A 14877-nucleotide genomic window follows, 5' to 3' on the forward strand; every position below is an offset into this window, starting at 1 on the left:
GAGAAGAAGGGTGTACAGGAGTGAGATATGCCAACTAGTTAAATGGTGCATTCAATGTCAGTAAGATCAAAGAGCTGATTGTGGGCTTAAGAAAAGGTAAGATGAGGAACACAAACCAATTCTCATAGAGGGATCACAAGTGGAGAGAGTGAGCAATTCCAAGTTCCTAGGTGTCAATATCTCTGAGGATCTATCCTGGTCCCAACATATTGATGCAGCTATAAAGAAGAGAGAGTAGTCTGACTGGCTGTATCACCATCTCTGGTATGGTGATGGAGGTGGGGGAGGGGGAACTACACAGGATTCTTGTAAACTGCAGAGAGTTGTGAAATTAGTCAGCTTCATCATGGGTAATAACCTCAGTAGTATCCAAGACAGCTTCAAGAAGTGGTGCCTCAGAAAAGTGGCTTTCATCATCAAGGACACCACCACCCAGGACATGCCTTCATCTGTTTTTTTCAATACTTATCTTAATTTAGCTATTTAATATTCTTCAGTTGTCCATCGGAATCCGATGATGACGTCCACTCCTTTAACGGTGAGATCTTTGATGACTATACAGTCCTATCCTGGACCCACAAGTTCTATTGCAGGTGGGACATGTATATGTGGTAATGGTGGTGGTAGTGATGGCAACCATGGCTGCATTTCTTTTGGCTCTCTTCTGTTGTCTTCTGATTGTTCTTTCCATCTCCAGAATACAAACCCCATATACATATAAATATACATACAGTGGATATACCTATTTTTTCATTCTACATTTATTATGTATTTCATTGTACTGCTGCCGTAAAAGTTAACAAAATTTCATGACAGATGCTAGTGATATTAAACCTGATTCTGGTTCTGATTGCATGTTTAGGAGTGGCTGAATTGGTAATTCTTTTTGGAGTTGCTGGCCACATTGAATTGAATTCAGTTTAGCTGAATGTCTATTTTAGTTCTGTTGAAAGTTAAGTTTTTTTCAGAATGCTGATACTTGGTGTTGGATGTTGTATGTAGAATTGGTCTATTTGCAATGGACTGTTAACTATCATTCATAAATATTTTCATAGCAGTTAGTTTTGACTTGAATTGATTATGCTTGATTTGATTTTTTTAATGGCTGGTTTCATCACTCTCTGGAGTGGGGAGAGATTCTGATGAAACGCTATTCTGTTGTTTCTCCCAGTGGCTGAAAAAGCTTCTGGATTTCTCGCCAGCACTTACATTGGATGTCTGATTATGCTTTTTCATACAACTTGTTTACTAGCAATTGACCCAGAGCAAAGTTGCATGTCAGGATGCTAATGCAGTCCTGGAAATGGCTCAGTGCTCACTGCCACTGTAGCAAACTGGAAAACTATCTTAGGAACAAGTTATATTAAATTAGAAAGTGATGTGATTCAATCTGAAATCAGTGTTTTCAATCTAAATAAAGGAAACTATGAAGGCACGGGGGACAGACTTATTACATTTTCTGGCAACTTTACAACATTTTTCTCCTCTGATTTCTCCTGTAATCCTTGGTTACCACACTTATTCTGTTTGTGATAAGTTAGGAAACTACATGAAAAGTTTGTCAGAGGATAAGCAGTAAGAAATAATACCAGATTTGCAACATTAACATTCCTTTAAGGCTCAAAGAAAGAACAAGTCCAACTGTGTGTGGCAGGCAAAACAAAATCAAAGGAAAAAGATTTATAAAGTAAGAAAAACTCTAAGCCCATGTGTGTATTTGGGAAAGGCTGATCAGGTATTTTGTAAAAAAAGGAAAACAGGCTCTGAGAGGAACTAGGTGAGAATGTAAAAGTGAATTGTAAGCCTCTAGGAATTGAACATGGAAAAGAGAATGGAGGGCAAATGTAGGTTCTTACAGACAAGGAAAGATGGATTTGTAATGGCTAAAAGGGCAATCACAGAGGAATTAAACAAAACTTTTGTCTGTCTTCGTGAAAGGAGACGCAATAAACCTCTCAAAAGTACTAGAGAAATAAGGACACTGACCAAATGAGGATGTAAAAAAATGATTAACAATTTTAGGCATCTGGCAAGGCCAAGTCATTGGGTATATTGAAGGCAGAAGTTGATAGATTCTTGATTGGTTAGGGCACGTAGGGATTTGGGGAGAAGGCGGAAGATTGGGGCTGAGTGGTAAAATAGCTCAGCCATGATGAAATAGTGGAGCAGATTCGATGGGCCAATTCTGCTCCTGTATTTTCTGGTCTTATGGTCTTACAAAAAAAAAACATTGAAGAGGAGTTAAAGAGCCTGCAAGCTGATTAATAAAAAGAGCTAGTGATCGATCGGTTATCAAAGTTTAGAAAGAGGTGTCTATAGAGATAGCAATACATCATGGAAAGAGATACAAGGCAGCAGAGGATAAGATCTGATGATGCGTTCAAAGCTTTCTTGAAGAAATTCAGCATCCTCACTGACTCTACAAAGACCCAGAGTTATTAAAAGTAAAGTTGGAGCATTTGAAATAGTATTGAGAACCTTAGAATCATAGAACAATATACATGGGCCCTCTTGGCTGAATGAGATCATGCTGGCCACAGTGCTCATACAGCTTGTCCCAATTTCCTGTGCTAGGCCCATATCTCTCCAAGCCCTACACTTCCATGTACCTATCCACATGCTTCTTAAGTGAAACTATTCAACCTGCCTCAGTCACTTCCTCTGGCAGCTCATTCCAGATCCTCATCACCGTTAGTGTGAAAATGTTGCCTAAACCCATCCCACCTAGTTTTGCACTCCCCTAACTTGGAAAAGTTGTTACTGTCCACATAGAATTATACAGCATGAAAACAAGCTTTTTAACAACTTGTCCACGCCAACCAATTTAATTATTTTATTTGTTTATTGAGATGCAACGCAGAACAGGCCTTCGAGTTGTGGCACCCAGCATTTGCACAATTTAATCTGAGCCCAGTCAGGGGACAGTTTACCATGGCCAATTATCCTATCAACTGGTACATCTTTGGACTGTGGGGGGGGGACTGGAGCATGCAGAGGACACCCATGTGATTATGGAGAGAACGTACAAACTGCTTACAGTCTATGGCAGGAGATGAACCTGAGTCGCCTGTACTATAAAGTGCTGTGCTAACCTGTACGCTACCATGCCTCCCTGTGCCACACACAGTTTGAATGTGGATGGCCTATATCTCTGTAAATCTTCCCCTGCCACGTCTCTGTCCTTTAAATGTCTTTGTACTGGACTGTTTTGAACTGGTCCCTAGTTGGGTAGATGACAGGGAAATCTCTGGAAATTGTGTAATTGTATTTTCAAAACCATTGGTAGAGTAGCACAGAGGAAAATAGTGAACCAGGAGAATGTGCTGCTTAATGTGGATAGACAGATGGTTAACATGTGTAATTCAGTGAATGGGAATAAATTGGATTTCCTCGGGTTTGTCAGTCTGAGAGATTGCCTGTGAAGGGTACACAGGGTTGGTGCTTGTACCCATCTAGATAAAATCTATGTTGAAAATCTGGCTGAAGATATCAAAGGTAACATATACACCCTTACTGACAGCATAAAGCCCAGTGACCATCGGAGTACTGGTAAGCTTGAAGAATCACCATCAGGATCAGATTTATTATCACGGACATATGTTGTGAAACTTTTGTGGCAGCAGAACAGTGCATGACATAAGAATAATTATAAATTACAATAAATAAATGTACGAACGAACTAATAAATGAATAATTGATAGGTAGCTAGGCAGTGCAGTGTTCACAGACTGTTTGAAAATCTGATGGCAGACGGGCAAGAAGCTGTTCCTAAAATAATGATTCTGTGCCGCAGATGGTGAGGGTCCTTAATGATGTATGCTGCCTTTGTGAGGCATCACCTTTTGAAGATTCCTCAATGGTGGGGAGGGTTGTGCACATGATGAAGCTGGCTGAGTCTACAACCCTCTGCAGCCTCTTTCAGTTCTGCATATTGGAGCATCCATAACAAATCAGAACGCTGTCCACCATATAGAGTCTTTGGCAACGTACCAAATGGCCTCAAACTCCTTATGAAATAGAGCTTCAGGTCTGCCTCCTTTGTGATCGCATTAAGGTGTTGTCCTCATTAATTGTTGGGAGCTTCAGGTTCATGACCCCTCGGAGCAGAGATGGAGGATTTGGTATAGTATTGACATCCTAGAATCCATGCAGTTAGAAGCTTTGTATAAGTGGAAGAAGAAGTGCATTTCGCAAATTACTCATCTGTCAGTCCCAGTAGGCACCTGCTTTGTTATTTTTGCCTGGAATGTAAAAAGAATTTGAGTACAAGGGTAATAATATCATAATTGAACTATTTCGGCATTATCAAAGTACGTATATGTCACCATGTACAAACCTGAGATTCATTATCTTGTAGGCATACTCAGTAATCCATAATAGAATAATAGCCATAATCGAATCAATGAAAGACTGCACCAGCTTGGGCATTCAACCAGTGTGCAAAAGACAACAACCTGTGCAAATACAAAAAGAAAGAAATAATAAATAAGCAATAAATATTAAGAACATGAAATGAAGAGTTCTTGAAATTGAGTCCATAGTTTGTGTGAACATTTTGGGGCAAGTGAAGTTATCCCCTTTTGTTCAAGAGCCTGATGGTTGAGGGGTAATAACTGTTCTTGAACTTGGTGGTGTGGGTCCTGAGGCTCTCGTACCATCTTCCTGATGGCAGCAGCTAGAAGAGAGCATGTCCTGGGTCATGGGGTTCCTGATGGAGACACTACCTAGGTCATGCTCTCTTCTCAGTGCTGCCATCAGGAAGAAGGTACAAGAGCCTTAAGACTCGCGCTACCAGGTTCAGGAACAGTTATTACCCCTTAAAAATTGGGTTCTTGAACCAGTGGGGATAACTTCATTTAAATTCACTCATTTTCAAGTAGTCGGCATCTCATGTTCTCAATATTTATTGCTTATTTAGTTATTACTGTTATTATTATCATCTTTTATCTTGTGTTTGCACAGTTTGTTGTCTAATGCACACTGGTTGTCCACGTTGTTGGTGCAGTCTTACATTGATTCTATTATGGATGTTGGATGTTGGAAGAAAATGAACCTCAGGATTGTATGTGTGTGTATGTATCTATATATACACACACACACACTTTGAACTTTGAATGCAGAAGCCAAGTTACTCACCATCTGCTTTTTCAAACTGAGCAGTTGTCATTTTAGAGATCTTGAATAAGGGATATCTACATCACTATGAATAAAGTCTGAAATGGACTCCTTTTTGTCTTGAAAAGTGTGCCAAAGAATGTTTATCTGAATGTAGGCCAGGATTGAATTGTTTTGTTGATTTTGTGGTTTGATGTTTTATATTCTGTGTTTTTCGCTCATTTTTTTTGCTGTTTCTGTGATTTATCCTCTTTTTTGCGCATTGGGGTTTTGATATTTTTCTTTGATTGGGTTCCCTGGTTGTTCTTTGTTTCATGGCTATCTGTGACAAGACTAATATTAGGGTTGTATACTGCATACATACTTTGATAATAAATATACTTTGAATCTTGAATCTTACACCATAGACCACGAGACAGGAGCATATTAGGCCAATTGGCCCATGAAGTCCCTCCACCATTCAACCATGGCTGATTTATTTGCCCCATTCTCCTGCCTTCTCCCCATAACCTTTGATGCCCTTACTAATCAAGAAGCAATCAACTTTTGCTTTAAATGTACCCAATGATTTGGCCTCCACAGCTTTCTGTGACAATTAATTCCACAGTTTCACCGCCTTTGTGCTGTTCACTTGGTGATGGAGCAGCACTATTGCAGGATTGCACCTGCATGTCAGACTGGTATTTTTGTGTTCAAGCCTCTAAATCCACAACCTTTTGACTTGCAGATGAGACCTTCACCAATTAAGCAAGCTGTTGACTCCACAGGACACACATGTTTATTGTATGCTCAAGTACCTTAATTATTATGTACTTTTTATTTGCCATGAAGCCAGTAGTGCTTGAAATTCTATTTAAAAATTTGTCCATTGCAACAATTGCATGATGAGTAGAAAGGAATTCCTTTCCCACAAAATTGAAATAGAATTATTTCTAAGGGGTTAAGAGTGGTTGCTTGCATAGATATTGGAAGAAAATCCACACAGTTTGAATGTAAAGTTGGGTAGAGTTTTTGCAAGTCTAGCATTTCCTTCAGCATATTCTGATATTTGATAGAAAGGATTTGTGTATTGTAGTATTTAGGGATTGTTGCTTCTCTGAGCTGGATTTTCACTTGCACTATCATGTTTCGTCTTGACCTGTCCAAAAAATGTTTATACTGTACGCAAAAAAAATTGAACATGGCATAATTGTGTAGCTTTACGCTACTGAGTGATGTTGTTTAATTCTACATTAATTCTGGAGAGTAGTTCCATTCAATAAATGTTTTTAGAAGCATCTCAAAAACATCAGTCTAATTAAAACCATTCCAGTGCTTGAGAAGGTAACTAAAGATAACATCTTATAAAAAGAAATTGTTGTAATAAATTTTGCATTAAATCGCTTAGCATAAAATATGGCAATCAATTGACCCTGATAGATTTGTGTTTTTCAGTTTAAAATATACAGGTTATAGGCATTTCCTCAATATGCTAAAGAAAGAAGTTCTTCATATGTTGTCTTCAACATAAAATTCACATATTTACCTTGGCAGGGCCCTGTGGTCAAAAACACATCATTGAAAATTGATAGTTATCTGCATCTTATTATTTATTTAAAATTTTTTTATTGACATACCGCACAGAATAGCCTAATCACGGGACAATTTGCAATGACCAATTAACCTACCGACTGGTGCAACTTTGGACTGTGAGAGGAAATCCACACGGTCACTGGGAAAACGTATAAACTCCTTCCAGGCAGCGGCGGGAATTGAACCCTGGTTGCCTGTACAGCAAAGAGTAGTGCTGACCACTATGCTACCGTGCTGCCTCAATTTCACAGCATATTAGCATTTCAACGTGATTTGCCACTGAGTATAGTTCAGGGTTCCCAACCTGCTTTATGCCATGGACCAATCCTATTAAGCAAGAGGTCCATGGACCCCAGGTTGGGAACCCCTGGTATAGTTGAAGTGTGTGGATGAGATCAGCAGTGAGATCCAATGGCCAGGAAGGCAGTTCTGCAATGCTTTGTGGAGAGCGAGGGGCATGACAAGGCATAGAAGAAATCATGGTCATCTACTGCAACCAAGGAAGACTCCAGTTGTTATGGCTACTTGTACCAATGGACCTGGACTTCCCAGGTCGAGAGATTGGAACAGCCCCAGTGCAATGGCTTTTCCACTTTTTAAAAAAACTTTCCTGTATGGGTTTCCCATCATTGGTGGATGTGACAGACAACCAACGTAGTTAAAGTAATATTGAATTGAACTCTTATTTTTCTTGAGAGAAGTATTCAATGTAGATTGGTTATATCATAACGTGAAGAAGAAAAGATCTGGATATCATTCTGCTTCCACTCGAATTTATAGTGATGTTGACTGTGAAGTTTCTGAAACAAAGTAGTTATGGATCAGGCAGCAGCAGAGAAAGATGTAAAGTTAAACATTTCAAGTAGGTGAAAATGTCCAGCACTTTTGGTTTTATTTCAAATTTCCAATGTCTCTGCAATATTTTGCTCAGTTCTTTCTTCTCTGGGAAATGGTGGCTGACCTACAGACATCAGAAGAGAAAAATCCTCTCAATTCATGTGAAAAAGTTAACAGCCATGAATTACTACTATTTTATTGTACCTTTAAAATAAAGTTGAGTCTGTGTTTCACAAAAAGAAGGTAATAATCTAATATTCAAATGTGAAAACTTTTCTGATTGAAATAACAAATGACTGTATAAAGGAGACAGGACACTTGGTAGGGAAAGAAAATCCATTTGTCATAAATACCAGCATTATGCTACTTTGAAGCTGCTGTTTGGAAGAATAGAGATGTGCTTATCATATTACACTAAAAAGCACATCCCAGCTCTGTGGGAATTTGTGAAGTTTAGTTTGGTAGCAGAGTATTGACATTCAGGATGCTTCTAAATTCAGAGTTCTCCATATTGTACTTGATGGAATACTTAGCTGGATGGTTCTCATGTTATAATCCTATTTGACAGTGTCACTAAGATTTAATGATTATGCAGGTCAGTTCAATATCAATTAGACAACAGCAGACATTGTTTGAAGTACAATACTGTGATAGGGTCATCAAAGGATTTGCAGTGTTAAATCTATATAGATTCACCATTAGTTTATTGGACCATACAACAGCATCTTTTCTGACCTTTTAAATTATTTTCAGGAAGAGGGTGTGAATATTTACTGTCACTGGGGTTCTTTTTTTGTATAATCTTGTTTTGTCAGAGTTGTTGCTGTCTCTGGCCTTCTGAGCACATTATTTATTATGCATTCAAATTATATTATTTATTATTTATTGTTAGCACAGTGCAGTGCAACATCAAGATCATTTATCTCTGATCAGAATAATTTTTAAGTCAATAGTAGTTTGAAGGGGAGCGAGGTGGTAGTTCGATTTGGTTTTACTCCATTGCCAAAACAATTCTAACATACTTTTAATGATGTTAGAAAATTGCTCCACAATTTAATAGATTATTTAAATTCAAAGTTGAAAGTAAATTTATTATCAAAGGTACATATATGTCACCATATACAACCCTGAGATTTACTTTCTTGCAGGCATACTTAGTAAATCCAAGAGCTGTAACAAAATCAATGAAGACCACTGCATCCAACAGGACAGACAAATAACCAACGTGCAATAGACAAGAAACAGCAAATACAAAAAGAGAGGAAAAAAACCAGATAAGCAATAAATATCAAGGACATGAGATGAAGAGTTCTTGAGAGTGAGCCCATAGGTTTTGGGAACAGTTCAATAATGGGGCTTGTGAAGTTGAGTGAGGTGGTTGAAAGGTAATAACCGTTCCTGAGCCTGTAGTGTGAGTCTTAAGGCTCTTGTAGCTTCTTCCTGACGGCAGCAGCTAGAGAGAGTGTGTCCTGGGTGGTGGGGGTCCCTGATGATGGAAGCTGCTTTCCTGCGACAGGGTTTCATGCAGATGTGCTCTTGGGAGGGGAGGGGAGGCCTTACCCATGACGGACTTGGACTGCATCCACTACTTTCTGTAGGGTTTTCCATTCAAGGGCATTGATGTTTCCATACCAGGTCATGATGCAGCCAGTCAATATACTCACCACCACATGTCTACAGAAGTTTGTCAAAGTATTAGATGCCATGCCGAGTCTTCGCAAACTTCTAAGGCAGTAGAGGCATTGCAGTGCTTTCTTTGTACTGTAATTGCACTTGCGTGCTGGGCCCAGGACAGGTCCTCTGAAATGATAACAAACAGCTTCCGTTAACATTATTTATTTGATTGCAGAACTTGCAAAGCACAACACGGCAATTGATGCACTTCTGACCCCCTGGAAAGTACAACAGCATAGGGAAATAGATGTATCAACTTGTACTGCTTAAGTTATTTCAAGCAGCAGGTTACTAGGCAGATAATCAGTGTTTGATGCTTGTAGAATAAATACTGCTCATCAGATGATGAACCTTCTTTAACACAGACTTACTGGATGCTGGTAGGGGATGTAGTGGCATCTGTTTCATGTCTCAATGCACCAACAGTATCATTAAAGCTTCCTGTCACCACATAAGTTTATGAATTAAGAATGATTCAGATTATGAACCAGAATGTTGAGGGTAACTTCATTCAGAGCAGAATTCTATTATTTTCCCAAACTAAATTAATTGTGGAGTGTTATCTTTATTTTCATATTCAATGTAATTTTATCTCAGTATGTTAGGAGTTGGCACTGGTTGGTGGTTGAATCTTTTGCAGTTTTCAAACAGGATTGTCTAGAAGTTCAGAAACAAATTTCAGAAGAGGAATATTGTGTGTATTCACAGCTGAATGCCATAATTTCTGCTACCCACCGTGGACAGATTTCATAGATTTTATGCTCTTTCATTGATCATCAATACACTTATCAGATAGCTTCTAATATTTGCTGATGTTATGTCACATCCCTATCAGGAATAAATAGGTGGACAGGATCTGTTGAGAGCAAACCATATACACTGCAACAGTTGAGTGCACTACGAGAGTACTAGTTGATATTTCAGTTTGACGCCCTTTCATTTTACTTTATTTATTTACTTTTATTTATTGAGGTACAGTGCAGAATAGGCCCTTCCAGGCTTTCAAGCTCACCGCCCAGCAATCCCCTGATTTAATCCTAAATCACGGGGCAATTTACAATGACCAATTAACCTACCAACTGGTATGTCTTTGGACGGTGAGAGGAAGTCGAAACACCCAGAGGAAACCCACACGGTCATGGGGAGAACATACAAACTCCTTACATGCAGTGATGAGAATTGAACCCATGTTGCCTGTGCTGTAAAGCGTCATGTTAACCACTACGCTACCTTGCAGACCCTAATATTTCACCAGGTACATTCACTCAATTTCTTTCTGTGCAGGCACCATATGACTTTGTGTGCAGTAGTTTGAGAACAACAAAAACATGGAATTTTTAAGCTACGTTACAGTTTCCCTTTAATTAGAAAGGGGAAAGTTTTAAATTAAATCTGCAAAGATGGTGTGATGAGCGACAAAGGGAGAGGAAGAGAATGAATGAATGTGCTTTGTGCTGGTGTTGATGCAGAAGGTGATCTGGGAAACACACCAGCTTGGTGGAAGATAAAGGTGAAACTGGGATTACACACAGTGTAGAGAGAGTGAATGGATGAGAAATGTGAGAAGTTCACCTGTATGAATCTTGTGCACCATCTTGTGGCTAATCAGTAACACTGGGAGAACTGCTTTTTACCCCAGCATCTGCAGTGTACTTTGTGTTTGCTTTTTACCCAATGACTGCTCAGATGATTGATAAGAACATAGTGTCGAAAGAAAGGTCAGCTTTTCAAAATGCAGTATATATAAAACATACAGTTTAAAAAAAATAAGAGGAATTAAATGCTATGGGTAAACATTTAATCCTATGAATTAATAAAGCAACAAAGTTAAAACTTGTAATTTTTTTAAAGTTGCGGAGTTCAGCCTTGTAATGGAAATTGGTCTATGAAAGCTGCAAGAGGTTTGTAAACATTATCAGATATTTATTGTGCAATGAATTTAGTTTGCTAAGATGTTGAACTACTTATGTAACTAGTCATTCCTATTAAAACTTTTTTATTTCTTTCCTAACCAGAAGAGGAATTACGGAAGCTTAGAGAAGAAACGAATGCTGAAGCTCTAAAGCAGGAACTAGAAAAGGAAAAAATAAAACGAATAGAGCTGGAACAGAAAATTTCTGATGTGCTTAAAGTCAGGTAAACATGATATAATAAATTAATCCAGATTGTGTAGTTGATCATGACACTAGTGCTCAATCCATGGACATTTCAAAGGGGTACATGCAAATAGGATGAAGTTTCATGTTTACTATTGATACATTTTGGCAGGACAAGGCTATGTATCACATTTCACTGTATTGTCAAACTTGAGAGGTGCTTTTAACTATTTTTAATGTCCCTGATATTTAGAGATATTTAAAGATTTTAGTTATTTTAAATAATAATGGCATTTAAAAATTAAAAAGCAAAATAACACTGGACAACAAATTATTTAGAAAGTGTTGCTTTCTCAGAATGTTTTTGTTTATGATAGACTGCTTGAAACTGAACACAAATATAATTTCAGACTACTTGTATCACACAGGAATTTGGACAAACAAGAAATTAAATTTTATTGAATATAATGTATTTAATTGCAAAACAGCACTGTCGCTTTGCAATAGTTCAACTAAGCCAAAATTGTTTTGTTGATAATTTGCCTTTGTACTCAGTGTCTGAGGCTTCTCACTTAAGTGTCCAACAATAATCAGGCAGCACTGAAAGATTTCAGTTGCTCTGATACTGTTTCTCCATGACTGCAATATGTAGGTGAAACTTTTATCCATGCTCATCATTGGCAGCACCAAGATTTGCAGGGAAGATGTCCAAATGGGAATGCAGAAAATGAATCTTGAGTGACATGTTGCACTTCATGGTTTTGTATGCTTGAAGCACGTTGTCAACCTGTAGTTGCCAAGAAAATTTTCACTGGTCCCACTAGAAGTTCTTCAAATTGCCTGTCATTGATGACCTGTTTGTGGATCAACAAACATGCCTTCCTTAATCTTGCCACCAGTTATTCTGGGAAACATCTGTCTCAAATATTGAAGTTCTTCAGGGAAATCTTTATGCCTGGTGACAGCAGATTCTATCCTTGTAGCCTTGAACCAGTAATTCTGCTTTTGTCTTTGGCAAACCCAAGTCTCTGACCAGGTCATTTAGATCAGATTGAGTTATCAGATAAGGCTCACTTTACATTAAATGTTCAAAATCTATATCAGTATCAGTGTTGTTTTTCATTCCTGGCATCTTCACCTGCCTACTCTAGTCTCCATGTCCCGTTTTTCAAAAACCTGCCCTACCATGCGGCATCGGCCCTGTCTAAGCATGCTTGGACACGATAGAAAACTTTTCAGCTTACATTGTGGGCAACATTTTAATTGACTTGAATTATGAATTGAAATAACAAATATAGGCAATTTGTGATAGGGAAATTCCATGGTGATTCTCATGATCCGCAGCCCAAACCCCATAAGATATATCTGAAAGTGTTCAGGAAGCAAAATCTTTGTTGTCTAGTGTAATTAGAATTGTCCAGTGTAACTAAAATTAAAAGGAAATATTCAACTTTGCCTTTTCCTCATGATCTTCAAGTTGGAGTAACTATTTACTCCAAGTGGGGATTTCAATCCAAGACCAAATCTAGTTGGTATATGATTCCTTCGTGGCGCTTTGCAAAGAAGGGGAGTGATAGATACATAGGCATCTATCATTTGGTTTAAACCTATACTTGCACTAACCTGTAGCGGTATAGGATATAACTACAAGTAGTTGAACATCGATGGTTTTCTTCATTCAGCGCATGGTGATAAATCGTGGAATGTTAATTTTGACAAGTTTACAGACATGGCTGCAACTTCTTTGTAGGCACTAGTAGTGCAAAAATGAAGGAAGGGATACATCACAATTTCATTGCTTATGACTACTGCCAGCAACTGTTGGAACGTTTTCATTGCAGTCCATGCTGCACTACTGTCGTAATGCCAAGGAGAGAGTGGGATCTGCATAGCCACTGGCCACTAAAACCTCTACATCCCACCTCTATAGGCTCACATTGTGCCCTCCACCCCTGTCTCTGGCACTGCTGTAGCAGCTCCTAGTATTTGGCTTCCTTGCGCTCAAAGGGCTCTTCAATCTGGTCTTCCCAAGGCATTGTCAGTTCTACCATGACCACCTGCTTCGAGGTTTCTGACAGAATGACCATGTCAGGCCTCAGGGATGATGATGTAATGAAGTCAGGGATGAAACTCTGGTGTGGTCTTCAAGAGGTTATTGTTAGTGAAAGAAACAACTATTACAGTATTTTTTAATCTTTCCATTTGTGTTGAATGATTGGGAATGTGGCAGAACACCTGTTTCGGGCTTGTAGTTACTCAAGCTAACATTAGATTTTTTTGAAAGGTAGTTTCAGTTCTCAAATACAGTATAGCATAAACATGCTGAACATGGATTATTGCACTTTCTGAGGCTATGATTGATTTAAGCAGAGGGTTCTAGATCTTTGTCACAAACTTAAATAAAAAGTGTCCCTTTTTCTCCAGAACAAATTAATTTATTCACCCTGACAGATTTTATCACCTAGCAGAAATTTAGTGAATGATCCCCAATATTCAACTAAACTGTTGATAGCCTTGGTATAAGAGAAAAACCCAATCAACAATGGGATCACCTTTGATGCTAATACTGTTTTTAGAAGACTTCAATTTAGGCATAGTTCAATTCATGTGCATGTTTGAATAATTTAAGTATATAAGAATACCTTTTTCTTTCAAAGTTAAAATTGATATTAGTATTTTTAGTCTATCAGCATATACAGTATTAAAGAACTATTAAATGATAAATTTACTACTTTCAAATTACATGATGCATGGTCATACATCACATATGATTTTAATAATTTAAAATTAATCCTGTAATCCACAAAGTATAGTGACTTTTAATTTAAATAAAAAGCTCCTTTAATCTGAAGGATGTCATACTTTTCAGCAATCTTAGAAGAAGTATCTTGGGTATGATGTCCAAATTTTTAATTGATATTCAGTTACAGCTCCCTGCTTTGTTAATATTTGGTAAATAATTAGAATTGATTAAATTGATGCATCATTTATGGAGCATTTCTGGTAATGTTTTTGAAGATTGGTTCTCTGAGCTGCCTATTCTCAGTTAAGACTATATCCCCGTGATGTACCGATTAATAATAAACACAGGACATGCTGCACTGCAATTTTTAAAATTCCACCTAAAAGTCTCATTAGAAGTATTCTCTTCTTACAATAAAAGAAAACCTGTAAATCAAGAATCATTCTATGCCCGCTGTGCGTGAGTTATCATGCAAGTAATGGTTACTGGTATGATGACCATTTCATGAAACTATTTTTGTTTAAAAGTCAATAGAGCTTGTTTATGAACGTTCAATATATTAAGTGAAGTTGAATTTTTCAGTAAAACAATTATTTATGTCTGTGTAAATATTCTAATGTATTTAGTTTATTTTTTTTTGTCTTCCAGAGGTGAAGAGTCTTCTAGTCAGCCATCTGCAAAAGTGCAAACTTCAGTAAATGGAACAGGTAACTTACATTTGTGTTTGCCAAGATCAATATAGTGTTAATAAAAGTACAGTTGTTTCATATGAAGTTGTTAAAGCAATTAATTTAACATCTTTGAACATTGCAAACTGTAATTGTTAAACTGTAATTCATG

The 14877-nt window shown here is 37.8% G+C and overlaps 1 protein-coding gene across 6 annotated transcripts in view; it reads left to right on the plus strand.

Annotated features, from left to right (window-relative positions):
- gramd4a (GRAM domain containing 4a) overlaps positions 1-14877 on the plus strand; it is a 160051-nt gene that overhangs the window by 84159 nt on the left and 61015 nt on the right. For all 6 annotated transcript variants that reach the window (XM_073066359.1, XM_073066357.1, XM_073066358.1 and 3 more), the window contains 2 exons: positions 11214-11334; positions 14686-14744. In XM_073066359.1, the coding sequence (XP_072922460.1) occupies positions 11214-11334; positions 14686-14744 (180 nt within the window). The remainder of the gene's footprint in view (positions 1-11213; positions 11335-14685; positions 14745-14877) is intronic.

The sequence above is a fragment of the Hemitrygon akajei genome, chromosome 14 (assembly GCF_048418815.1).
Source record: "Hemitrygon akajei chromosome 14, sHemAka1.3, whole genome shotgun sequence".
Taxonomy (NCBI): Eukaryota; Metazoa; Chordata; class Chondrichthyes; order Myliobatiformes; family Dasyatidae; genus Hemitrygon; species Hemitrygon akajei.